Raw genomic sequence first — 26,512 nt, 5'->3', positions numbered from 1 at the left:
AACATTCAGGAAGAAGTGAAGAAACTAATGGAAGTTCTGGAGGGCAGAGAGTTGGCAGGGTGCTTCTGCCAGAGGTAAGATTTCAGCTTTCATTTTTGTCACTAAGACCCTTTGGAAGGTTTGCCATGGTTGTGGCTTCCAAGCAGACCTGATCAGATCAGCTGCTCCCCATCCTTTTTTTCCCCCCTCTGTATCCCTTGTGGGGTGTGTATGGGAATTCTCTACTTTTTGAACATGACTATAATGTTAACCCTGCCCAGCATCTGGGGATGCTGTAGTACATCTCAGAATGAGCTGTTTTTATAAAGCAAAGATTACTGTAAGAAATCATGGTTTTCTCCTAGAGAAATGTGGGTCAAATTACAGTATTTGTTCCACATGGGGAAGGAAAAATAGATGCTGGGAGTGCAGAGTTTTTCACAGCAGAGCATACCAGTCAGGACTGGGCACAGTAAAAGATCTGATGTAGAGTTAGGGTTTCTGCCCACCCTAAATTATTATTCATTATTTTTAGGCTTACTCTGTGCAAATATCACATATTATAATGGTATTTATCCACCATGTCCACCAAACCCCACCAATTTTCATCCCTAAGCATACAAGGCTGAAGCACACCTTTGCTGACCTGCTGGTTATGCTGAGTTTATCCTCCAGGTCCACTTGAGCTTTTCCTGCTTTGTTTTCCTGGCTCTTGTTCTCATCCTAGGTTTTTATTAAGTAAATAAATCCTGTTACATGTATCCATCTCCCTGGTGAGGCATTTGACTTCCTCTTCTCCATAGTACAGCCGGAACAATTGACAGAGACCACGTAGCTTCCATGTATCAAACTTCCAAATTTTCAGCCTCTTTTGCAGCTCAGAATGCTCCTGCCAGAGCAGATGCCCATCTCTACTGTCTGAGACTGTCCCTAAAGCTGCTGAGAAGGTACAATTTCCTTACCTTCTTAGAAGAATTCAGTGTGTTTTGAGATCACAACTGGAGGATGGATGACGTTTGGCCCCCAGCTGCCTTGTCAAGTGATGATCCAAAGTAAATTGTAGCAATAACTTGAAAAGACAGTATTTAATTGGGTTGATATTTTTCCCTTACAGCCTTTTCTGTGCATGTAAGAATCACTACTGTCATGCATTTGAACAACCCATTCATGTGTTTACAGTATGTTCATCATATTTATGTATCATCATAATTATGTATTTATAACCTAATACACAGTGTAAAAATAAAAATACTTAGAAAATAATTATGCCATTTGACTTCATGAAATTTGCTCTTTTAAAATGAGCATAAAATGATTAAATTATACCCTCTAACAACTCTATTCAGAGCCAAAAATACCATGGCTCTGAAGAAGGTATTAATTAGAACAGTCTTCAAAGTTTAAGTGATTAGCTTATACTTCTCCTTGAACTACAAAAAGCTTGTGGCAAAGACAAGTTCTTCGTTTATCTGTGCAGAGGAATGCTTCTAAAACCCATAAGGTGAAGAAAAATTGCTAAGCTTGGTTTTTCAGAACATTTTAATATTGGAATGTCCTGGAATGCTGTGGGTGATTGTGGTTATTATATCGGGCTGGGCCTGTCTGTGTCCAGTGCTGGGTCTTGTTGGAGGGATCCTATGTAAGCCATGAAGCTGTTGTTCTGGTGGCCCCAGTCGTAGTAGTCTGGAGAGAAACTTGAAGAGAAAACAGAAGGATTAGTGCCTGGCAGTCTGGTTCTGCAGCTGCCTCATTAGTGAACATACAGAAAATGGAATCAGGTAGATGTATTTCTCCAGCTGAATTGCCAAGATGAAATAGAACTCCAACCAGGAGCACTTCTTAGGCCGCTCTTGTAAGGAATGGAGGGTGCAACAGGCAATCCAAAGAGCTGGCCTGAGTTTTTCAAAGACCAATTTGCTCTTTCTCTTCTTAGATTCTAAATTATTTTAGGGGTGTGGTTTGGTAAATTATTTTAGGGACTTGGCAGTGCTAGGCTAACAGTTGCACTTGATGATCTTAAAGGTCTTTTCCAACCAAATTGATTCTGATGTAATAATTCTCAATGATGTAACCCTGTTCATTCTCATGACCTCCCAGTCTCTGTGGGGCTCTTGGATCACTACAGCCCCGTGGTCTCACTTTGCCACTTCAGCTTCCCCCTTTGCTTCCCCTCACCCCCTGGAGCAAATGCAACAACTGGAGCTGGGCAATTCACAGGAGTCTTCTGCAGTGTGGGAGAGTTCTTTCTCCTTCGATTTCTGCTGCAGGAAGCAAGTGGTTCCTTCTTGTATCTCACCTTCCCTGTGCCCCCTGAGGTGCAATATTCCAGGCTAGGTCATCATCACTGTCGTATCTGCGAGGGTTGTCAAAGAAATAAGACCTGGGGCTGAAGCCATGGCTTGGGACCATTCCTGCATTGGCCTGAGGGAAGGGATACCTCAGTCAGTACTTGCAACAAGTAGACAAACTGCTAAAAGAAGTCACTGCAGAATTACCTCTTGGCTTCCAAAAAATTAAACAGGCAATTTTACATTTGCTGTAGACAATAGGATTCTTTTTGCACTTTGTTTTTCTCCACCCACCAGCACATACACCCTGCTGATCTTAATGGCTTTTCCTTTTTTTCTACCTAACAGGTACAACCCATTTCTGAAACCATCCCCCCACCATGTGTTCAACCTGTCTGCAGAACTGTCCATCCTGGGCAAGTTTTTGGTTTTAGCCATCTGACTTGAAGTCAGCAGCAGGGAAACAGCTGAGGAGCTGAAGGATATGAAACACATAAAGAGATTTGGGTTTACCTCCTATGTTTGTAGCCCTCTCTCCTGCTGTGTTACCTCCCTTGCCTCAGAAGCTGATCATGCTGAACCTTGGCACCCTGCTTGTATGAAACCACAGCTGGAAAGTCCCTTAGGACCTCTCTGAGTAATTTCAGTATCTATCATACAATGCTATGAGGGCCAAATCCCAAGGAAAAGTCCTTGGACAGAACAGGGAAGGGAGCATACATGTAACTCCTTAATTTACAAAGCATTTTTTGCTTTTACTTCCCTGAGAGTCAAAACAGAAAACAGAAGATTAGAAAGATAAGTTTGATTCTGGAAGCAGTACAGAGGGGGACCCAGCTGAGCCTCTTCCACTGATCCACTGCTTCCATCCCTACACCTGTAGATAAGCCAGGATGACATCTTCTCCTTGGCCTTGAGCAGAAGAACAATTCCCCTTATTTTTTAAATGTTAAATAACTTTGACAAAGATGAACTAAAATAGGTCCATCTCTGTTTTCTCCCCACTCCCCCCATTTTCCTGGCTGGAGGCATGGCAAGGCAGAGGCTGGCACACTGCAGTTACCCTGTGTCAGCACCAGCGCAGGCAGACAGCTTGTTCCAGGCCTTAATCATCTGTGGAGTGGAGCTTGAGACCTGCAGGGTGCTGAACACAGGCTGCCTCCAATCAAGCTCTTTTTGTTTCTGAAGTCCTGAATCAAACGTAAAACTGAAGAACAACTATTTTTTGAGATAGTTTCTTATTAAAATTAAAGGAAAAACTTGAATTTTTACAAAATCAGAGCTGCTGATAAAGATTTTTATTTTTTTTTAAACTAAGGACTTGCTTTAATTCTAGCCTTAGGCTTTCTGGCCAAGTTTTTTCAATCATTGATCATTGATGCTAAGCTGCTGTCACAGCCTCCTGAACACGTTCAACTCCTGTGGCCCTTGGTCGCCCTCTTGTGGCTCATATGCAAGGCAGTTCAGTTTTGCCTTGCTACAACCTCTTCATTTTTCATTTCTTTCTAACATTGTTGTTCCAAGTTTTCCTTTTATCGTGGTATTGTTCAGCATAAGTGTTTGTGTTTTCTAGAAATAATCCACATACGACCTATCCACGATGACAGTTCATGTCTATCCAAAAAAGGTGCCCATGGCAGAAGTGGGATCAATGATGGGCTCTTATGAAATGGATGTTTAGAAAGCTGGAGATTTAAGGCCTTCTGCAGATCACAATGCAAAAACATAAATTTGTCTGTGTTACTGCAGTATTCTCTGACTTGTGAGAGAATGCTGCCTGTTTGACTCCATTTGAGCCCTTGTCTGAGTAGTATTCCAAGTCTTTGTATAGAAAAGAAGATATTAGAGCAGATTGTTTTCATTCTGCTGTCAATCTCCCACACTATCCAAACCTGACCACTAGGTCTAGCCTTACTAAATTCACTTAAAATTAAATGAGATCTCTCTCTGGTCACTTTTTAGATGAGCAAGACCACTGGACTGCACTTTAAAACATTTATTCTCTTTGCAGTTGTCCTGGCTGACTCCTAAGCAGGAGTAGAGCTGAGTTGTTGGGTTTTTTTTTTTAATTATTATTATTTTTGTGATGGATGCTGGGGCCTGTGGCATTTCTTAGTGTGATGTCAGATATCATAGGTGACCAGTAAGAAGGCTGCCTGACTTTATACAGGTGGGGATTTTTTACTTCTTTGCTCTGCCTGACTTTATCATGGTCTCCAAAATCTGCATGTGAAGAGAAACCCTGCATTAAAACATTATTCTATTAATTATTTCCCTCACTTGTGCATTTACCATCTGCATCCTTCTTGGGGATCATTAGCTTTGGTTTGGCCTGCAGAAACATCACCTCATAGCCCCAGTGCAGGACTGATACTCCCTGTGTGCCAGACAACCAGCAAATCCTATGCTAACCTGGAGATGTTGCCTACAGCTACAAAAAATTCTTGTCTGTCTATTAACTACCTAGATATTAAGGGTAATACAGGGAATTAATGTTGTACCTTCCACCTTAATCTCTGCTCTGCTGAAATAGCACTTGCTGACACTTTTGCTTGCTTGTTATGACTATTGGTATTCCACATAGAAACATGGGTACAGGGCTGAAGGAATTCAGTGTTTTTGAAGAGATTCTGTTGAACACTTTGTACATTTTCACTGCTGTGTGATGAAAGATCCTGAGTGTGAATCCTTTTCCACTGACTCTGGTGAAGTACAGTATTAATCCAAAGGGAAGATGTCCCTGAATTTAAGAAGATTCCTGATTTTTAAGGTAAATTGCTTGAGAAACACCTTGTCTTCCTTCTGTGTAATTTGATGCTGAGTTTCTTTCATGTATAAAGTATAAAGCAGGAAGTTTGCAGTGCTTTTATTCTGCCAAGAACACACTGAAAAATATAGAGGAGAAAACCTCCCTCAGGAGCTGCTCCCTCCAGACCTGCCTGGACATTGCATTAAGAAATCCAGCAGCAAACCCCACTTACAAGATCTTTTGTAGGGTTTCGGACACGGAAGAAATAAACAACCAAGGAAGTAGGCAGGAGCTCCCAGATGAAAAGGATCACACCAAACACGATGTAACCTGCATCTCCCAACTGACATTTCAGATCTGCCTGTTGAAAAGTCAAAGAGAAAAAAGTGTTAAAAACTAGAGATGGTACAAGAGGCAACATGTCCTCTTACAAAGACCTATATTTAAGTGGCTGAAATGCTTGACAATTTGAGAAAGTGAGAATTTCCATCCAGGAAAGCCAGACTGGCCTGGCTAATGATTAAAGGCATACTTAAAAAAAAATAATTCAATATTCTATCTTGTTGGGTACACGACTTCCCTTTTACCTTTCTTTTTCCTTCCTTCTCCTATCTCTCCTTCAGCAAAATCAAAGTTTAATGCAGGGAACTTCCCAGCCTAAGAGCCTGGTAAGCAACACTTTGATCAAGTGATCAAATTGAGGTAATGAGAAACTATATTTCCAGGCCTTTTCCAGCTGAGAATACTGTGTGAAGGAACAATCAATGTTCAGGTCTTCAAGGGCATTTCTGGCAATCTGGCTTTTAAAACTTAAGGTTTGGATCCAACTCAAATTGGTACACACTGTTAACTTGAGTAGCCAGGCTGTTCTCTAGCATTGGCTTTGAACTTCTCCTTAGATTTCCCCTCCACCATTCACCACAGTCACAGCAAATCCCACCCTTTCATGTGTTTTTACTGAAGAAAAAAGGATGTTTCTGGACAGGTGACCTGAGGCAATGCCACAGTAAAAACATTGGGCTGTGCTTTTAAAATTTACTCTTGATTCTTGTACCAATTTCAGTTCATCCTCCTTAGTTCCAGGCTCAAATAATTTACCTTAAAATCCAGGCAAGCCTAATGTCCCAGGTGAGATCAGATATTCCAAATCAGTAGTAGTGACCTAAGGCTTCAATCATTCCATGGAGCACCCTCTGAACAACCTCTGCCTCCATGGGGGATGATGGGACCAGATATTCTGGCCATAAAGTTCCAGCCCCTGTCACTCCAGACTCTGGGAGTCAGCACAAGAGGTGCCCCTGGGGAGGGGGTGGCAGCAGCAACACTTCAGGCCCCCAGAACAGGAGGGAAATTGTTCAATTCAGAAAATTTATCCCAATCTACTGCCTGTAAACCCTTCTAGTTGCAGGGTGTGGCACCCCCTCACTGTACTCCTCTGCAGAGTTGATTGGTAGTCCCTGGACAGAGCCTACTCAAGGACCTCTTGATGAGGTCCTCTGGGCAATCCTACCCTCCTGTTTACCTCCTTCTTATTTACAGTTTTATCTGCTGCTCAGCAGCAGATGGTTAAAAAGTTTAATGGCTCCAGGGCTGCCTGGCCACTCTGGCAGTACAAGGCCCTTGCATGGCTGGGAACACTGGGTTTGATCTGCAGGTGCTTGCTGAGAGGTGAGGAGACATCATCTGTCCAGGATCTTGAGGCCAAGCAAAATGTACTCATGGTCTAGACCTGGGCCTGCCCAGGCTTGACAGAGCTGCAGAATTACTGGAACCTATCTATGCTTCAAGTAGAGAAAGCAGCTTTTCTCTGCTCTCTTCTTTCTTGTAACACTGGATTTTCTTTTCCCTCCTTATGCTGAAATTACTAGAAATTTGTATCCTGAAGCAAAACAGTTCATTGAATTGAAAAAAAAAAAAAAAAGATTTTAATATATTAATTCCCTCCTGTCCCAGCATTTAGCAAAGCAGCCATCACATACAGATGAGTTTTTCTCATTAGCAAATATTTTCATACTTACCTGATCTGATACGTTGTACCAATCATAATCAAAAGAGTTGACTTTCTTAGTTTGGGAAAATGATAAGATGAACAAGTTGTAACAGGCTCTTGAGGTATAAAGTAGTATAACAGTCACTCCTATACTTGTCACCTGACAGACAGATGAGCCCTGGAAGAGATTTAAACACAGGTTATTTATCCACAAGGGCAGTTGATAAGAACATTGCTTTGCATGGACATTGAGGGTTCTCATGCTACTCTGCATAACACGACTGACTTTTTCTCTTTCCCTCTTTGATCAGTCTATCCTAGGCAATGTGCATTCCTATATTTTATCAGTGCAATGGTTTCCAGGCAATGGTAGCAATTTCAGCCCTTAACAAGATAGGGTGAGACTGATTCCTACAACTTGCTGTTCAAGCCCTAGTTTCCCAGCAATGAAAACAAGAACTGCATGTGATAGCAGATGGAGGAAGAAAATTCAGCCTTCAGCTGTGCATGAGCTGTAGAGCATCCTGTACCAGATCCTGGCCTGATGCAGCCTTGCCTCTTTTTACCACTGCTTGCTGTGCACTGATTTCCTAAGCACAGAGCAGATCCCAGCAGTGAAACACAGCCCAGAGAGGACCAGAGCCTCCTGCCTCACCTCATGGTACAGGAAGGACATGGAGCTGATGGAACAGGTCCAGAGGAGGCCATGAAAATGATCAGGGGGCTGGAACACCTCTCCTACAAAGACAGGCTGAGGCTGAGGGGTTGTTCAGCCTGGAGAAGAGAAGGCTCCAGGGAGACCCAAGAGTGACCTCCCAGTACCTGAAGGGGCTACAGGAAGGCTGGAGAGGGACTGTGTGCAAGGGTCTGGAGTGATAGGATGAGGGGCAATGGTTTTAAATTAAAGAGTAGATTTAGATTGGATGTTAGGAGAAAGTTCTTTACCATGAGGGTAGAGGAAAAATAGAAGAGGTTGCCCAGGGAGGTGGATGATGCCTCATCCCTGGAGATGTTCAAGGTGAGGCTTGAGTAGGCTCTGAGCAACCTGATCTGGTTGAGGGTGTCCTTGCTGACTGCAGGGGGATTGGACTGGATGATCCTTAGGGGTCCCTTCCAACCCAAATAATTCCATGATTCTATGTGACTGCCAAGAGTGAAATCAGAACAGCTTCTTTAGCCCTGGAGAGAAAAATATTCTGTGCCATTGGCTCTGGAATGGTGCTTAGCACGGGCACAGGAAGGAAGATGGGTTAAAGCTCTGTGTGCTTTTAGGGGACCAAAACAACTTGCAGTCATTTGCTTCACAAGCCCTGTCCTCTCCCTCTCCTGGCAGAGACCCACGGGTTCCTCTCCTCTGTGTGAGACAGAGAGGCCAAGAGAGAAGCTGCTCCTCCCTCCTGTACCTTTTATACCAGTGCAGAAGGCAGTGAGGTCTGCACCCTGTTCCTGGCACTCACACACATCCTTCCCAGGTCTGCAGGCAAGGAGCAGAGGTCCAAAGCCATGCAGCAGGTAGAGCACAGACAGAATGGCTACTGAAGTATCAGGGAAAGTAGCCAAGTCACCATGTCTGGAACCCCTGGCCTTCAGGGCCACCCATGCTGGTGGCCACGTATTGTCCCTGTGTCTCTACCAGGGCAGGGTGTTCCCTAATGGGTGTCAGTACAGAGGAGCTCAGGGAGCAGCCAGCAAAGCTTGCAGAAAACCAGCTCACCTGTTTTCCCAGCAAAACATTCTTGATTTAGGGACCAATCAGGCTCAGGAGTATTACAAAATCCTCAGTGCAGTCACCCTCTCTGACTGCCCTCCTGCTTAAAACATCCTGGGACTGTCACTGCCCACCAGGCCATGATCTGCAGCCACATCAGGAGGGAGCCAAGAGGCAGAGATGCAGCAGGCAGTGGTGGAAGCTGTGGTGAGATCACGAAGGGAATGCCACAAAGAGAAAATGTTTGGTAGGCACTTCTCTGTCCTCCCTGGGTACTAACAAGTCAGTGATGCTGTCATGGAAACTGAGGGGGAGAGAGCCTGGAGAAGCTGCTGACTGGCACATGCCCTGTCCCAGGTCAGTGGCCTTTACAGACAGGGGAGAGCAGAAGCAAAGAGCAGAATGGGGTCAGTTATTTCCCTATGTGGCTTTCCCTACATAGTTGTCATTCTTTAATAGTTAATAGTTAAAAATGCTAGAGATGTAACAAACTTCAGTCCTATCAAACACCAAAAAGGGGGTGAAAGTGTCCTGGGTTTGCTGCCAGTCAAATATACTTAGTGCCTTGGGGAAGGCTGAGTGCAATATTAGAAATAAAACCAGAGGAATCCTTTTACAGCCACAGGCCCCTAGAGAAAATAGGGGGAGCCCTGGTTCTGTAGCATGTCCTACTCCATGGTGCTTCTGACCAGCACAGAACTGGCCCAAATCAGCCCCCAAGGGCTGAATACCTCCTTGGTTGGTGCTGCTGTAGCCTTGGTGCAGAGAACCAGGCCAGTCCCCAGTGCCAGGTCGTGGATGTGAATCTGTTTTCACATGGGGTGAGAGAAGATAAGTGCCAGCAGGTGTGAGATGGAAATAAAAGGCTGCCAGTGATGGTGCTACCTACATGCACAACAAAGCATGCAAGCATTAGCCCCAAAGCTGCTTTTGTTGTGTCACTGCAGAGAATGGATTTTTTTTTCTTCTTTTGATGGCTTTTTCAGCACAAAAGTGGCAGATTAAACCAGGATGTTGTTTTCCCCTGCCAGCTCCAACCACCTGTATCCCTAAGAACAAGCAGTCAAATCCTGCTGGAAATCCCCAGAGGAACTCCCACGTCAGGTCAGCAGAAAGGAGCAAAGCTCTCTTTAATTCTCATTTCCACATTCAAACTTTCATCAGTTGTGTGTTCTGTCCCTTCCTGTCTGCTATAACATTAGAGGTTGTTTGTTTTTTGTGAAATTGCTTGAAGTAAAGAAGATCAAGTTTCCTGCAGGAGGAGGAAACGGAACAAAGTAATCTACCAAAGCCTCCCTTAGATTAACACTGCTTTGTTACTGAGATTTGCAACTCTGTGATTTGCAGCAGTAGAAAGTTTTTTTCTTACTAGTAAAAATAATCCATTGCCCATGCCCTTTGGTCAGCAAGTAACAGGCTTGAGAGAAACAAAACAAACTAAGCTGTGTTTTTAAATCTTCTATTCAGCCATGAACTTTCAGTTGTTGTGCAGCACGGCCAGATTTGATTAAACAGGAAAGGGATTCCTTTCATCTGATTAAGTAAATAGACAGAGGAATTTTATTACAAGATTTTCTAAATAGTAGCTGAAACATAGATTTTGGAAAAATTTGCTGTGGGAAAGGTAATGTGCTATTGAGCTAATAATTTCTTTAAAGACTGAACTATCTACTGCAAATTCAAGGACTATTGAAAGCCTTGTTCTGTTATTTATAAATACAAACTCCACTGATTTTATAATAAGCACTGCAGGCTTATTATATTGGACTGCTGAATGTGTGCAAAGCTGTAAACCTAACAATATTTCTTTAAAGAATCTTTTTTAGAGTGACATGAGAGACTTTTCCCCCCCTTCTTCCCACTTAGCTGAATTTATAATGCAGTAAGTCTTTCAAAACACATTACCTATAGGACAGTGTGCAAATGTCTAAAGGGAGATTCATATTTTTGTCTGTCTTATCTTCAGCATGCTGTTACCTTAACATTTAATTTCATCAGTCAATAATTTGACAAGCTGAGGGACCCCAAATTATAGACCACTTGTGTGTAGCAGCACTGAAATGAAGCTGTCTTCAGATGGGGGTCTGGTGAAAGCAGTATCCAATTAAAAAACAGGTGTGAGAAACTCCAGCCAATACGTTCTGTACATTCTGCCTCAAAAATACATATTTTGGAGTCACTGTTGTTAGCCAAGAAGCACCCTAACTAGCACTTAGTATTTCATTAATAGCATGAGCAGGATGCCCAGCCAGTTGTAAAGTGTGTTTAGAAGTTTAAGGCCTCCAGCTCCTGGGGCATCTAAAGAACAGTGTGGCTTTGCTTCACACTGCCTTCATCTCTGAGAAAGTGCTTGAAAAGAACTGAAAATGTACCTTACCTTTGACTCCAAGTAAATGTTGGCTAAAGACATCTTGGAAATCTTATACAGGCAGATGGAGAGGGAAACAGCGCACAGCACAAACAACGTGTCATTAATTGCCACCCGGACAGAGACAATGACTTTTCTCTCTGAATTCTGTGTCCTCACCAATACTGCACATGTTAAATTCACCAAGAGGAAGAGGAGACTTATGAAAAGAGAAGCCAGGTAGAGGGGCAACCTGGGAGAGTGAGGAGAAAACAGTTTTAGCGACATCGTTCAGCGTCAGTCAGGAGATGGAAGTTGCACTCTGAGCACTGGAAGCTGCCACAGCTGACAGTGACCAACCCACCTGAGCCCACACCAAAGTGCTGGAGAGATTAACTCAGCTTATCTCAAACCTCTTTTTACAGTTACACAATAAACTGGAAGTAAAAAAACTAATGCAACAAAACACGGGTGTTTGCAGCAGAAATAAAACAGCACAGTTCTTAAAACCCACTTAAAATACTCATGTTCTTTCCTGGAGTGTGCACTTCATGTGCAGCACAAACCCTCACAGACAGGAGGAACCTTGCAGAAGGTTGAGTTGCCTGGAATGGACTGGCTTGGATCCTGGTTTTGCTACACCACCACTACCACCAGAAGGATCACTGTCTCCTGTTGTTTGCTGCCAGATTTCGTGTTAAATTAGGGAAGTGTCTAACAGTAGGAAAAAAAAATTCTGCTCTACTGGTTGCCCAGCATCCTTCTCCATCTCTTTTTCTTAAAAATGTGGTTATGGGCAACTTCTTGAAAGAAATATTAAGAAATTTAAATAAGCATAGTGATTCTGGGTTGGCATTTTGCCGTCTGTGTCAGGCAAAAGGTTTGTTTGCATATGTTTGGTTCCACTGGAGCAGAGCTGGAACAGAAATGGGACAGACAGAAGCCCAGGAGATGGATTCTGGGTGTTTTTTCCTCCTTCCCAGCACTGATATCTGCAATACAAGTATCCCACATACTCAAGAAAAGCTGCTGCTAATTCCTCTTTACTCCCACAAACAGCTGTGGAGCTTTTCACTTAAAAAAACCAACAAAACATGTTTCCATTTCTGGTGTTTGGTTATTTCATTATCATTGCTGACCAAGGCAATCACTGAGAAGAGTCATAATCTAGAGGCACTGAACAAAAGGTTTTGCCCACAGATTTTCAACCCTGAAATACTTTACCCAGTGGTGATCTTTCTGTTTTTTTCATACATCCATATCCTTTTGGGATAGCATCAAGACACCTACAAAACTGAAGCATAGCTGGCATCTTTTCAGAGATCAAGAAAGGAAGGGTCATACCTTTGAGACTTTTAAAATGTGTAACAGGAAGAATGGAAAACCTAAAATTCCCTGCTTGTGAATCAGTGCCTTCTTCACAGCTATATCTGGCAGTAAGCAAGGATGCTTCTTTTCCTACCAGTCATGGAAATTCCTTCTCAAGGGGAATATTGTGCTCATTCCTAACCTTCCAGGGCAGGGCTCTGTTTTTAAGATGAACAGCTAGAGGTAGCTCCTTTAAACCTCACAGCTGAATGGTAGAAACACTACAGTCCTAAACTCCTCTCTCATATAGCTTTCTCTGGAGTCATAGTGATGGTACATTTACAGCTTTTATTAATATCTTAAAATTATTTAAATAATGTTCATGTGTCTTCCTTTTCTTCCCCTCCCAAAGCCTATTTAGTAATCTCATCTCTGTTCTTCCATTGTAGCCAAGGTAAAATATTCCTCTGGGGTTCAAGCTCATAAGGAAAGGTGTGCTCTTACTTACTGCCTGCTTGTGGGACAGGATGTACATGCTCTCTTTTTTCTCAGCTTAGCCAAAGGGACCTTCTGGCTCAGTGCAGCCTGCATGCCCTTCATGCCAGCTTGCAACCAGCAAGGCTTAGAGGCTTCCAAGTCAGACAGCAGCTTGACAGAGTTTAGCAAAAAAAAAAAACCCAAAACCAAGACCCAGTCAGGCTCTGATGTCCACACACTCCCCTAGGTGCCAGGATGAGCTGTCATGGCCAGTCAGTTGTGCAGCTCTTCACATAATGATCTTCCATCCCCCTTATGAACATGATGTGGCTGGGGAAGTGGCTGCCTGTGCTGACAATAGAAGCATTGTTGCTGAACTTCTGAATAAGCACTGATGGAGATGCAGGCTGCTGGCTCTCAGGGCAGCTTTAGGGTTTCTGCAGCTGCAGAAAGCATTCCTAACTCCCTTAGAGGTAGAATGCATCCTTAAAGCTCAACTACAAGGGCACCTACAAGGAATGAATAAGCGTAGGGGCTTTTTTTTTTTTTTAGAAAATGGAAAGGCTTCCAGATTGCACCAGTGAATGTTCAAAAGCCTCCTGTGTCAGATCCCTATTTCGGGGCCCCTCCCTTCAAAGGAGCTGTGGTAACCTGGCTTGCCTGGGGAGGGCATGTGCCAGGGTGTTCTGTTCATTCTGTGTCAGGCTGGATGCACCCCCCGAGTTTTATTTTGAGCTGAAAATCGAACTCCAGATGAATGCAGTGAGCTCTGCCTTCTTCCACAGGAAAGTCTGCCTGAAATGACTGCATTTGGAGCGCAGTTTCCTCAGAAACCATACCACGTCTGAGGCTTGTGTGTAACAATGCACACACAGCCCTGCAAGCCTCATCCAAACCCAGTCACTGAAAGAAATCCCCAGGGAAACATACAGAAGAACTGTTTAAATATGATGTTGGGCTGGCATGATGTTTTCTGTGGGCTCCTTTGCCACAGACTGACATCATGAAGACATTGTTAATAAAAGTTTGCTTAGGGTTTGGGATCTCAGAGGATTTTATTACTTTTTTCTGTATGCGAAATGATTCTGATTTCTGAGACCTGTGCCAACAGGGCACAGTCCAACCTCACTATTGCCCTGTTTATGTTACCAGGATCTACTGCTGAAATGCCAATACCAGGCAATAAGGTCTGAAACTTATTAAAGTAAATGGGGGGAAAAATAAAAAAGTGAGCATTCAGCAAAGAAAAAAAATCAAATTCAGTAAGTGAAAACTCCAGTCTCTGTCTGTGGGCATCCGTCTGTCTCTCATCCATCTTTCATCAGGATTTGGGCAACCTGAGTTTATGAAAGATGTCCCTGCTCATGGGGCAGGGCTTGGACTAGATAATCTTTAAAGGACCTTTTCAACCCAAACCACACAGTGATTTGGTGATCTTTCAGTAGCCTGACTGATCTTTCATTAGCCTGATACAATAAAGGTTCAAGACCTCAGCTGTGGGTGTGCAAATTACCTGTATAAGAAAGGAGACAAGGTCAGCTTTACTCATAGGGCTCTTTTACAGAGGATAACCACATTCAGGCTAAGGGCTCTAGATACTGAAATAACATACTACTCAAGTTCTCTACCAACAGAGCTAAGTAAGAGAGAAAAGGGTAGACAAAGTCCAAGAGTGATCAGCCCTTAGAAGTGCAGTAGCCAAGAGTCAGGGTGGACATGGAGCTGTTGTGGGGAGGGGCAGTGTGTGCATGAGTAATTCCAGTCACAGTACAGAAGGAATGGAAATGTTCCAAGAGCACTGGAACTTCATGGGCACTGACTAAATATCACAAGCTTCCTTTGCTTGAAGACAGACATTTTCAAGCAGCTTTCAGGAATAAAGCCTTGCCACAAACATCAGTGACAGATGAGGCTCAAAGCTTCTACCTCTCACCTCTAAAGCCAGCCAGGAACATGTTCACAGATGTGCTCTATTCCACCTTGACCTACAGCCCATGCTTTGTGCAAAGTTGTCCTCTTTGCTTCTCTTGCACTGGGGCCTGGCTGGGGACCTGGCTGGGGTGTGCTCTGCTTGTCTGCCAGCCCATACTCCTGGATTTCCTTCCCACAGAAACCAGAGTGCAAAGTGGGGTGAATTTATTTGTGTGCCATGGTGTTTACCAGGAGCAACCAACTCTTGTCCCTTGAGGTTTGAGATATGGCCAAGGTGTGCCCACAGACCCACCAACTTGAGAGCATTCCTCAGGCAGTCAAAACAGATGCAGCCTCTCTCTGTTCCCATCCTGACAATTTCTGCATCAGCTCTGGAGTCTACATCCCTCAGTCAGCCATCACACCTTAGGTGTCCCATACCTCACCAGCCCAAAAAAGCCCACCTCAAGGCTGCTGTCACTGTACTGACATTTCTGGTTTCTGAAGCTCTTGCTCCAGATGATCACCTCTGCAGCCTTATCAAAACCTAACTGGATAAAAAGCTTTCCAGAACAAGAAAGATATTAACATTTGACCAGTTGGTATTGTGTTCTACTGAACAGTCAGCAAATAACAGATTTCAGTTTCAAATCACTCTGCTTTCCTATCCTGATTTCAGTTTGTAAATTTCTTTCTTTACAGCGGATAGAACCTCCCTCTCTTCCCTTCTCTAAACAACATTGCTCCTGACTAAGGCTTTTAGACATTGCCACAATAAACATTAATTTATGGAGCTCTTCCTCAGCTTTCTGGATATTACTGCTCCTTGGGGAGCTCTCAAGTAATTCCTGCATTCCCCATGTTCCACAAGATCCAAAAAAAATCTCTCCATCTAAATGCAAAGCTACCATAACCTCACCACTATGGTGTTAGGACAGATTATCTGTGAGCTCCCAAAGTTGAATCCATTCTCTCTTTCCCTTCACAAGTCTTCCCTTAGCTTCCCAAACCTTTTGAGTCTTTTATAACCACTGACCTCACGGATTAAGAGATACCCCTTCTCACTCCTTCCTGTCTCAATAAATACACCCTTCAGGTAAATTTACCAGAGCACTGAATCTAATTCACCTAGAAACGATGCTGTTAAGAACCTGTAGGCAAATCACCAGGTGGACTGATTTCTTGCACTTAAAATATTTGCTTTTGAAATAGATGAATGTCTAAAAATGGTGCATGTGTTGGGAAATGACACAAACTTCTAAATGTCATCATAAAGCACGACTATGAACAGCTAAGGCATGAGTGCCACATTATCAAAGACAGTGTTTCCCAAAGAGCATGGCTGCTCCTCTTCACCACATGGAATACTTGCAGAGCTCTTACCTGTATTTCAGTAACTCGGGGGAATATTTTGACTTTGCTTTGAAAATCACCTGTAAAACAGAAAAATATTCCATCAAACAGAATACATGTACATAAAGAAAGATCCTGAGATCCACAGGAATCCTGTCCCACAGGTCACAAGATATGTAATGATAGGTTTCATTACACAACAGATTTGCATTTACTGCTTATCCATGGCAGGCAAGCTCTAAGCAAAGTATTAAAACTACTCAGTGGGAGAGATCACAATGTACTTGTATACAACTTGCCTGCACCCTTATTTTCACTTACTCTGGCTTGTGAATAAGGTTCATTATTCCAGTATTCACAACAGGACCAATGCCAGTATAATCATAAAGGCAAGTAATTATTAGGCTCTTACATGACCTAACAGTGCATGTCTCTGATATCAGCCAGCTCATACCAGCATATTGGGTCATATGCTGTATTCAAATGAAGAGCCTGTCCTAAAATTGGATATATATGTTTGTATCCTTGTTAGATTGCTAAAGGGATGCCATTGAGACTCATTGTTTCACTCTGAGATATATTTGGCTTCTGCTGACTGCCTGTTCACTAGACAACAATGTGTATTTTTAACAGAGAAATAGCTCACACCCAGTAGTTACCTTGCTGTAAAAGAAAAGACACACTACTGACATGTTTTCTGCAATGTAGCTATGGAATCAATCACAGAAATTACACCAAAAAATATATTAGCATATTTTACAGCTTACTGACAAAAAAAAAAAAAAAAAAAAAAAAAAGAGAAGCCTCACTGCTTTTTCTTAAGCTAACATGGTTTCCAAACACACTGAGTTTACAAATGCTCATTTAAACCAAAACTGAAGCAGCGATTGTTAGTATTACAAAATAGCATTCTGGGTTGTTTCCTAATTGCTTTGTCCTCAAGTTATTCTGCCTTAGCCATTTAACTTGGTTTTGCATGCCCTTTAGTAGAGCTTGCATAATACTTGCTATGATTATCCTGCTTTCCCAAGGAAACAGGACTTACATGATCACTGTGTATCTGTAGGCATGTGTTTGCCTGTCAACCTGTCCATCTGTCCCCCCACTAATCCTAAAATACTCCAGTCAAAGAACTGATGGAAAAACTGATGAATTTTCATACTTGAAGCATGAAAGACATGATCCTTTATCACCCTCCTAAAATTATAGGAACCCTACAAATGCATCTGCCATATGACCTCTATGAGAAGAACCCTGCATAATGATCCCACAAATCATCCAGTGTGAGAGACTGTGCACAGCAAAGTGACCTAAGAAATGCCTCAGTTATGAAAACAGTTCAAAGTCAAGCATGAGACATAGATCTGGAGAAAATCAGGCTTCTCTTGTTCCAGCACTCCTGGAACAACTTGTCATTTAACTTCAATTCAAGATAAACAGCTGCCTTGACACGGAAATTATTTTTGTGATGCATCACCCTGCTTAGCAGTAGCAGAACCAGGAGAGAACACTGAGCTCTTCAGCAGGCCCTAGAAAAATAATAGCCAAGAACAAAAGTGAAAAGTTAGGGAAAAAAAATTATAATAATATTCTGATGTTCTTTTCAAGTAATTGACATCTCTGGCAGTATCCCTTGCAAAAGATTTTTGAGAGTCATTCTCTAAATTCCTGAGTCAGGAGTTCTCACAGCAGCAGAAAACAGTTTTATGTTGTTTTACATACCTGCTACTGAAAGGAGGGAGAGGTACCAGAGGCTTGTGAATGTTTTGTGTTCCTGTGGTACACAAAGAGGGGCTCTCAGTTCTGAGAGAAGAGATGGGGTTAAAATTTCTTCTTGTATGCTTTGTGTTGGAGACCTGTTGCCTACTCTGCTTGTTCTGGAAGGCACTGTGGGCAAGTGGTAAGCAACAGATTCCTGACCTCAGTGAAACTAAACAAGTAAAACTTGTCTCTGGGGCCATTCCACAGTCCTCACCTGTTCTGAGCAGCACTTACTCACACTTACTGTACCGTTAATTCTTCCTACAGCTCTCAGGAGAAGCACTGAACATGAGTGTGCAAGAGCCTGTGCAAACAACTACAGAAAACATCCAATTTGCAGTGGCCAATGAGTCATGCTGGGTCCAAAAAATCCTAGAAAATTCACAAGTTCCAGAATACCATCTCCTGTGGCTCCCCCAAAAAGACCTACTCACCCCTATATTGACACAGAGCACTTCTGTCACATTAACGAGTCCCAGGCTCTCCTACCTAGCAAAAGCTCCATGGAAAACAGCTATAACCAAACATGATGTTCTGCTGCAAGCTGTGATCCCACGCTTGGTGGGTCTCTCCCAGCCAACAAATGCTTCAGATTTTTTTATCAAAGCAAAATGACTGTAAGAAAGAAAATGAACACCACATAAAAAAATGGATGCTACAGAGAATGAAAGCTCCATCCTGGGGTATGGACACTCTTAGAAATTCACTGCTAGACAGAAATAGAGGTGGCCACGTTCTGCCACTTTTGCTTAAACACTGATGCAGCCTTAGTTCATGAGTATCCTTGCTGGAAGCACTGTGGTTGTCACAGAATAAAGGGCTGTTCAGTGGGAGTCAGGACGTCAGAAGCTCCATATACCTTACATGTGTGGGTGCAGCTTTTTGCTTCTAAAAGTCATTTAGCCCAAGAGACTGGTTGCTCAATGGCCCCTCCCCACAACAGGGTTGAGAAAGCTTCCAGTCAATATCTGAGTCATCTGTGCAAGTCTTCCAGCAAACCAGAGGAAACCAGGCTATTCCTAAGAATAGACTAAACAGCAAGCAAAAGGCAGACATTTAAAGAAGACCTTCAAGAGACCCCCAAGACAAACAGTAACACAGAAATCTCAGTGAAATCCCTGGCTGATTTTCTGATGTCCAAAGGGTTACTTTCTCTTGTTAAAAGTATTTCCTCTTCTGTTTGTTGCTTAAAAGAGAAATATCCTGTTCTGACTGTGTTTTGCTGAAGAACTGGAAACCTCAAATGAGATTCTCACACTCCCTCCTCCACTCCCCTGAGGTGCATGTCTGGCATATAAAATTACAGCAGTACAAAAAGACTCCAAAAAGCCCTTCATGCAGCCAACGAAAATTTCTGTTGCAAGAACTGATGTCAATAGCCGACCTTAATACATTTAACCAGGTCCCAGCAGAGGAGCAATGAGGATGGCATGGAGTCCATCAGCAGCTCAGATGGGCGGCAGAAAAGGCAGACAGGACCAGGTTGCTATAGCTTAAAGGAGTTCCAGCTCTGGTTAAGAAAGAAGCCACTCTGGCCCTGTTGTTATCAATGAAACAGGTATCAAAGCCAAGTCACATATTCCCAGAGCTAAAGCAAATACCACTGAAGCAGTTTTCAGTCCATGCTCTGATTAAGCTGAACAGAAGTGATGGCAGCACAAACCTCCAGCATACCCCTAGTGCTAGCTGATAATTCACTTTTACAGGAACCACAGCCCAGCTTGCTTACCAAAAACCTCAGGTATGCATTAAGTGCTGGAATGTTTCTCAAGCCCTCTGCAGAGGAATGAAGTTCAGCTTTATTTACCAGTTCTCACTTGAAAAACTTATAAGGAGCAGAGCGTGTACTTTTCCTTCCCAGTTCCTTCCACCACAGCTCCCCTCTTCCTCTCTCACACTTAGTGCAAACTTCCCTGAAAATATGCCACAACTCCATGCAGTCCCAGAGCTCCTCACCATGAGGACACACACCTTTTCTCTGCTGTGTATCTTCCAATCCCAGGCTCAACTTCCCCTATCTCCCTTTCTCTCATGTTCATTCTTTAATTTGCATGAGATTCCCCCAAACATGCAAGTTTTCTATCTGCTCCCTACACCCTTTGTAGGGCCTACAGACTTACAGACATGGGCAACATGACTGACTGCCACACAGCCTTGTGTTCATTGGCAAAAACAGTCCTCAAAGGACAGGGACCATTGTGGGGATGGCAGCAACAGTAAACTTCCATTGGTAGCTTTCCTGTCAAGTAATTTTCTAAGTCAGATCACCTCATTCTTCATGTTAGATGCTGACAGTCAGTCTGCAGTTGCAATTTGCCTCCTAGGTACCGAATATTAAAGGCAATGTTTGATGCCAAACATATTTGCTGATGCTTTACTAGCTGTAGTTAGGCTCCTCTGTTGTTCTATGTATATCTAAAGCATGCTTTAAGTTCATGACAAGCTTTATAAAATATGATGTGTTCATTTCTACAAAAAAATCCCCCAAACTCCTAAATAACCCCCCCTCTGTTCTCTCACTGGTGGTGTTATTTTTGAAATGTTATCCCCAGTAATTAAAGGATGAGAAGTTCTCTTGATTTTCTTTCCTAACTAACATGTACCCACGTTCCACTGAGATACAAATGACATCTTTGAAAAACTTGGTGCTGGCTTTACCCCACCCTCCCAGGCACTTCCAGCATGGCCAGCTCCCATCTAAAATGTCTTACTCTGCACTATTTCTCTTCATTTGAAAGTCCCTGATTTTATCAGCCCTGCCTGGGAGGCAGGGTAAGCTTCTCAGTCTGGATGCCAGACAACAGGGAATATGGTTAGGGAGGAGAACAGGGAGGTAAATCTGCCTACCAGCCCTTCTCCACCCATGCAGCCTCACAGTCCTTTAGCTCAGGACCACATTCCCTAGGTCCTGGAGAAGTTCTCAACCCGATGATTAAACCTACAACCCACCAGCTGGTTTGCTGTGCCTGGCTGCAGGGCAGCCCTGGGATTTCCAGCATCCCTCCCAGCTCACGGTCTTTGACCCCAACCTTGTTTTTCAAGTCTGTAACCCTCCATCCCAGCCTTCCTCCTGCTTCAGTTGTATCCTGTTCCCCAGGGAAATGTCAAGTCTGAGGCAAACAAGACAGAGTGAAGCAAGCCCTTCTCTGCCCACTGCCACTCCCCCCACCAAGAAAGGCAACTTCTTCTTTTATTTCCCAGAGCTTCTTCACACTTTTAACCACAGCACTGACTGCAAAGCGTGAAATCTCACCTCAGCCTCCCCTGGTCATGGGCAGGGAAGATTTGGCCAGGCAAGATATAAATAAAAGAGAGCCTGAGTCCTCAGATCCTCACTGTCTGGAGTCACTTAAAAGTGGGAAAAACGTTACTTGACAATTTACAGGCTTAGTTTTATCAGACATTAGGAGCTGCAGGTGTGAGGCAAAGACATATATAAGCTTTTCAGTCTCTGTAGGTGGGAACACTGGTTCTGGTCCCCACCTGATGGGTCAGGATCAGAGAGCTGCTCTGCCTTGGTATGATGCAGTTATTTGCTGGTGAGATACTGATTGCCTGGAGAGGTGGTGGAAGCCCCATTCCTGGAAGTGTTCAAGGCCAGGCTGGATGAGGCTTGGAGCAATCTGGTCTAGTGGGAGGTGTCCCTGCCCATGGCAGGGGCCTTGGAATTAAATGATCTTAGAAGTCCCTTCCAACCCTGAAAATTCTATAATTCTACTGTTTTATGAAAGTGCCACTGGACCTCACCTTCACTTGAGATTTATTTAATAATTTTTAAGTAGATAGAGGATTATTCTGAGATTGTAGGTAATCTTATTTATATTATTTAGAAGATAATGAATACAGACACAGGATTAATCAAGTCCAATATATTTAGGGCTTTCATTAGAAATCATAGGTAATTTTTGCAGTATGTGATTTCTGAGGGGAGCTAGTATTATATAAGCCTTATCTGCAGCAGCCTTATCTTCTATTCTGTCATAAGCAGGGCATCAAGACCATAACAAAGGGACCTGAATTTGGCTCTTCATCCAAAAATTACTCAGGAGTTTTTCTGGGTCAAATCTATTTCAGTTGTAGCTTCTCTTTCATCCACTGGTCCATCACTTTAACAACCTGCCCCAATGCATTTCAGCTTTTTCTGCTGTACCTGCTGATGGGGATGCTCAAGTCTGGGAACAACCTTTGCTGTGCCAATGTCATCAGGGCTTACCTGTCTTGCTGCACATAAAATACAGCCTAAATTTGCAACTCCATTGCTTTGGGATACCTATTAAAAAGAAAATAGTTGTGGCTGACTTTCTGTCAAGTTCAAAGGTGCTTGTTATTCTGAAAAATGCCCTTAGGCACTTGCCAAATGAGGTTTTTTTTTTGTTTGTTTGGCCAGGAGGATTTGCAATATTTTTGGAATACCATTTTCTCTTCACATCACATCTATGCCTAAAAGTTTTCCTAGCAGTGCCACATGTTGGGGTGCCATACAGCAGATAATAAACACCTGCAAATTCCAAAGACCAGGAGCTGTCTTCCAGTCTTCTGTCCCTTTACTACACATAGATCAAACCTTTCCCTCTCGCCAAACAACAGTTTAATAGCATGGTTTTCATGCAATGAGACACAGCTGCTGACCCTTCTTGCCTCCCTTCTAGAGAAAAAAAGGATAAAAGTTGTTTCTGAACAGGTCTGTGAAGTTATAAGTGCATTACTGAAAACAAAATTCCCTCTCCCCACCCCTTTCACACTAGTTCTTGCTTGCCTGCTGTGAAAAGCTAGATGCACATTAAATATACAGTCTTAAGAAGATGCTGAATTTCAAGCCAAACCACCTTTTAATGGTTAGAAGTATTAATAACAGTGAATTAAAAATATGTGCACTTACTCTGTGTCTTACATTCTATTCCTACAGTCTTTGCACTTGTACTTCTTAAGGCTTTGTTATGGCTGGGGAGATATCAGAGATGAGATTTCTCTGGGAGCAAGCAGCTCTAAAGCAAACACCACCACTAATGATATCCCTGTCTGCAGTGGCTCACCATCTCTAAAAATTATGATGCACATCACAGACTCTGAAAGTCCCTTGCAAGCACTCTTTCAAAAGCCTCACAACAGCTCTTCAAGACAGGTAACTATTACACTGTTTTAGAGAGGGGCTCAGAGGAAGACTGTGAGGACTCATGGTGACAAAGCAGAAATTGTCTCAAAGGCAGACCTGACAGCCTTAGCATTTTTTTCTGTTTCCAGCCACTGACTTGTACTTCCTGAATGATATCAGACAGCAATGCTAAAAATAACTCAAAAGGACATATGTGTGCCTTCTCTATGCTCCCTTTTTAGATCTTCCTTAGATGAAAGGAATCAGTTACCTGCATGGCTTAAGCCCCTGAGTGCTGGCACTGCAATGCACAGAGTGCAGACTGCTGTGCCCCTCAGTGCTCATGCCAGCCTTGGTGTCTCCCACTGAAGAGCAAGGATGCTGTGTTCTGTCTCCAGACTTCCACAGCAGCCCTCCATGTGTGCCTGGGGGAAGAATCTAGGTCTATGACTTAGTCCCAGCTGCTGTGATGAGGATGGACTGTGTGAGGATGGACACTTGCCCCTGGGAAACTGGACCATTGTCAGATCACTCTCACAAAAACTGAGATAAAGCATAGGTTTGGATTGGAGCAGCATGTTGGTGAAAGGTTCCTGTAATCCCTTAATATATCACAAGCCCCAGGGAATAGAGTAGGGTGAGCTAGCAGGTGTTTCAGACACTGAATCCAGAAAAACAAACCTAGGCACAAACCAGTATATACGGTTCTAAGTATTTAATAACCTCTACAACTCAAGTGATCACTGGAACAGGCTACTCAGGGAGGTTGTGGAGTCTCCTTCCCTGGAGACATTCAAAGCCCACTTGGACACATTTCTATGTGACCTGCTGCAGGTGACCCTGCTCTGGCAGGTGGGGTTGGACTCAATGTTCTTTTGAGGTCTCTTCCAACCCCTAACTTCCCATGATTCTATGATCCTCTTACAGCTGTTGTGGTTACCATTGCTGGTAGCAGCAGCTCTGGGATGGCAGCTGTCACAAGCAGCCTGATCTCTCCATCCAGGCTGTTCAGAATTGCCAAGCCTGTCATCTCCACAAGAACACTGTCAAACTCTGGAGGCACTACAGAAGCACTCTGACCCAGGCACCAAGCTGGTTCCTAGCAGGGCACACAGCAACACCAAAAGCATCCTGAGCACTGCTGGGGGATTCTCCAGGGATGTCTGCTGCTCCCCTACCAACTACCCCTGCACTGGGAAAGGAGCCTTTCACAGGGGTCATCTGAGTGCAGGCTTGGCTTCCTGCTCCAGGCACCCTAGTGGGATTGAGGAGATAGAGAACTCAGACCCTGCCCTCCTGCAAGCTTCCTGTGAGATCTTAGGCAAGCCCAGCAGCCTTTCCTTGCCTCAGCATGCCAGGATCCCAGCCTGTACCCAGTGCCAAGACACCCAAGCTCACCATGAACACTTTCAAGCAAATCTAACTGCAGCAACCTAGAGCACAGTGCAGCCTAACTCAGCTGTCTGTAGCACAGATAAACTCTCAAAACCTCTTTCTGAAATATTCCTGATATTTCCTTTACCCCACTACACAGTTAATTTACCTTTATATCACAATGTCCTTGAAATAGAGGTTGTGTCTCTGTGCAGTGCTTAGCACTTAGTGAGGTCTGGAGTTACTGCTATTTGTAATACTGCTCATTATAGAAATTAGAGTCTGCAGCAGGACTTGATCAACAGTTTTGATTGTGATATACAGAACAAGGATAGCACTCAGAAATATATTTAGCCACCTTATGAAAAACTGAGGAGGGGGAGGGTTGCCAGCAAAATTAGAAACTACAGGTCTGACTGCACACAGAGATCAGAGGTTTATGAAGTCTAGTAACAACAACAAAACCAACAACAATTAATAATAATAATAATAATAATAATAATAATAATAATAGAAGAGCATTTTGGATATCCAGCTTTCAGGTTCTCCTATACCTTTTCCCCCCAACCTTTAAATTAAATGACAATCATTTAATAGAAAGTAGTCATATTATTTGCAATTCCTGAAATGATCACTTCAGGCTTCAGTTTCATTGTAACACTGATAACTTGCATATAGATCAAAAGTTAAGGTTTCCAACAAAATAACTGAAATTTGCCTTTTTGCATTGCCAAGCTACATTAGGAAATTACAAAGTACTCCTTTACCATTCTGTCAGATGTAATCAACCAAATATTTTATGCTTACCTGTGTGAAGTAAAGATTCATCAGGGTCAAGGTAAAAAACTGGAGGCAGACTGGGAAGCAATAGAGAAGCCAGAAGATGAAGGGGCTGAAAGAATTTGCTGTGACAAAGTCTTTGAAGTAAAACGAAAAGAGCACAGTCCTAAGAGAGGCCCAAAACAGGCACAGAAACAGAAACACTGTTTGGTAACTGAACCTCTTGTGCCGGTAGTGAAGGACCAGCCAGAGCTGGACGTAGATGAACAGAAAAAGCAGTGAATAAAAAACAGTATATACAATGGTCAGGCCCAACTTCACATACGGAGGGACAGCTGGCGTCAGGGTCGGTGGAAGGGTGTCATTTTTCAGTGGGTCCCACTGAGGGACCTCCATTTGATATCAGGAATCGTCAGAATTATTTATTAAGTTTGGCTGCTGCTGTTGCCTCCTCCTCCTTCTCCTTTCATCTTCCTACAGCATAGGAATCAAGAAAATGAAAGAAAACAAGCTGCACTTCCTCTTTGGCAGCTCACTGTGGGCTGGTAGCACATGATCACAATTCAGAATGATTCATTAGGACTGCTTTTGTCAGCAATTGGCAGGGAACAGCACAGAAAGCTGCCCTTTGCTGATGTTTGAGCACGAATCTTTACCATCCTTAAGAAACAAAGAAATCCACCAGCCCCTGAACGGTTTACTGCTGATATTTTTTCCCTAGGAAAACTGTCTGGATTTTAAATTAGTTAAGTAACGTTCTATTTTCTACAAGAAACAGGTAGCTAACATTTTTGCAGTGACAGCCACATCATCTCTTTGTGGGATTTTTTTGTCTTGTTCCCATTTAGCAAGCACTTTATTTAGCTGCCTTTCATTAGCAATAATTTTAAGCACCTTAAAGCACTCATGAAATTCAAACCACTGTAATAAGCTGTAATAGTTCAGCTCCGCATTGCAGAAACCTTTGTGTTTATAAGGAGACAGACAATTTGCACAGCATATCTAACACACTCAGTATCTTCTTTCTCTTCTAACACAAGACATTTAATTAAAAGGGGAGAAAAGATACATCAAGGCTTTCAAAAATGGTGTCTACAGGAACACATAAAACCCCCTAAATACCCAAATTCACCAAAGCATACATGCACCTACAGGTTCCTTTCTTCCTGGTTGTTGTCTCTTTGTGCCATCACTGTGGCAACAGCTGACCAGCCACACCTTCTTGTAAGTGTTTAGATGTGCCCTTGGGATTAAATGTATAAATTAATAGGTGCTATGGCAGACTGCTGGGTTTGACTCATGAGGGTGAGAAATGAGAACTGAAAGTGAGTGGTTTAGACACTTGTGCATGGTGGAAATGCTTCATCTGTCTCTAGGTCATGTATAGTGTCATAT

The 26,512-nt window shown here is 43.1% G+C and overlaps 1 protein-coding gene across 1 annotated transcript; it reads right to left on the bottom strand.

Moving 5' to 3' along the window:
* Nucleotides 1-1,253: 1,253 nt before the first annotated feature.
* On the bottom strand, nucleotides 1,254-25,651 carry GPR137B (G protein-coupled receptor 137B). Its single transcript, XM_008496488.2, has 7 exons — nucleotides 25,145-25,651; nucleotides 16,141-16,190; nucleotides 11,092-11,314; nucleotides 7,035-7,184; nucleotides 5,249-5,377; nucleotides 2,276-2,400; nucleotides 1,254-1,673 (listed from the first exon to the last, which is right to left on the bottom strand). The coding sequence occupies exons 1-7, from the start codon at nucleotides 25,511-25,513 to the stop codon at nucleotides 1,562-1,564; spliced, it is 1,158 nt and encodes a 385-aa protein (XP_008494710.1). The 5' UTR covers nucleotides 25,514-25,651; the 3' UTR covers nucleotides 1,254-1,561.
* Between the last annotated feature and the right edge of the window lie 861 nt (nucleotides 25,652-26,512).

This window comes from Calypte anna, chromosome 3 (assembly GCF_003957555.1).
Source record: "Calypte anna isolate BGI_N300 chromosome 3, bCalAnn1_v1.p, whole genome shotgun sequence".
Taxonomy (NCBI): Eukaryota; Metazoa; Chordata; class Aves; order Apodiformes; family Trochilidae; genus Calypte; species Calypte anna.
This window is presented reverse-complemented; position numbering and strand designations above follow the sequence as displayed.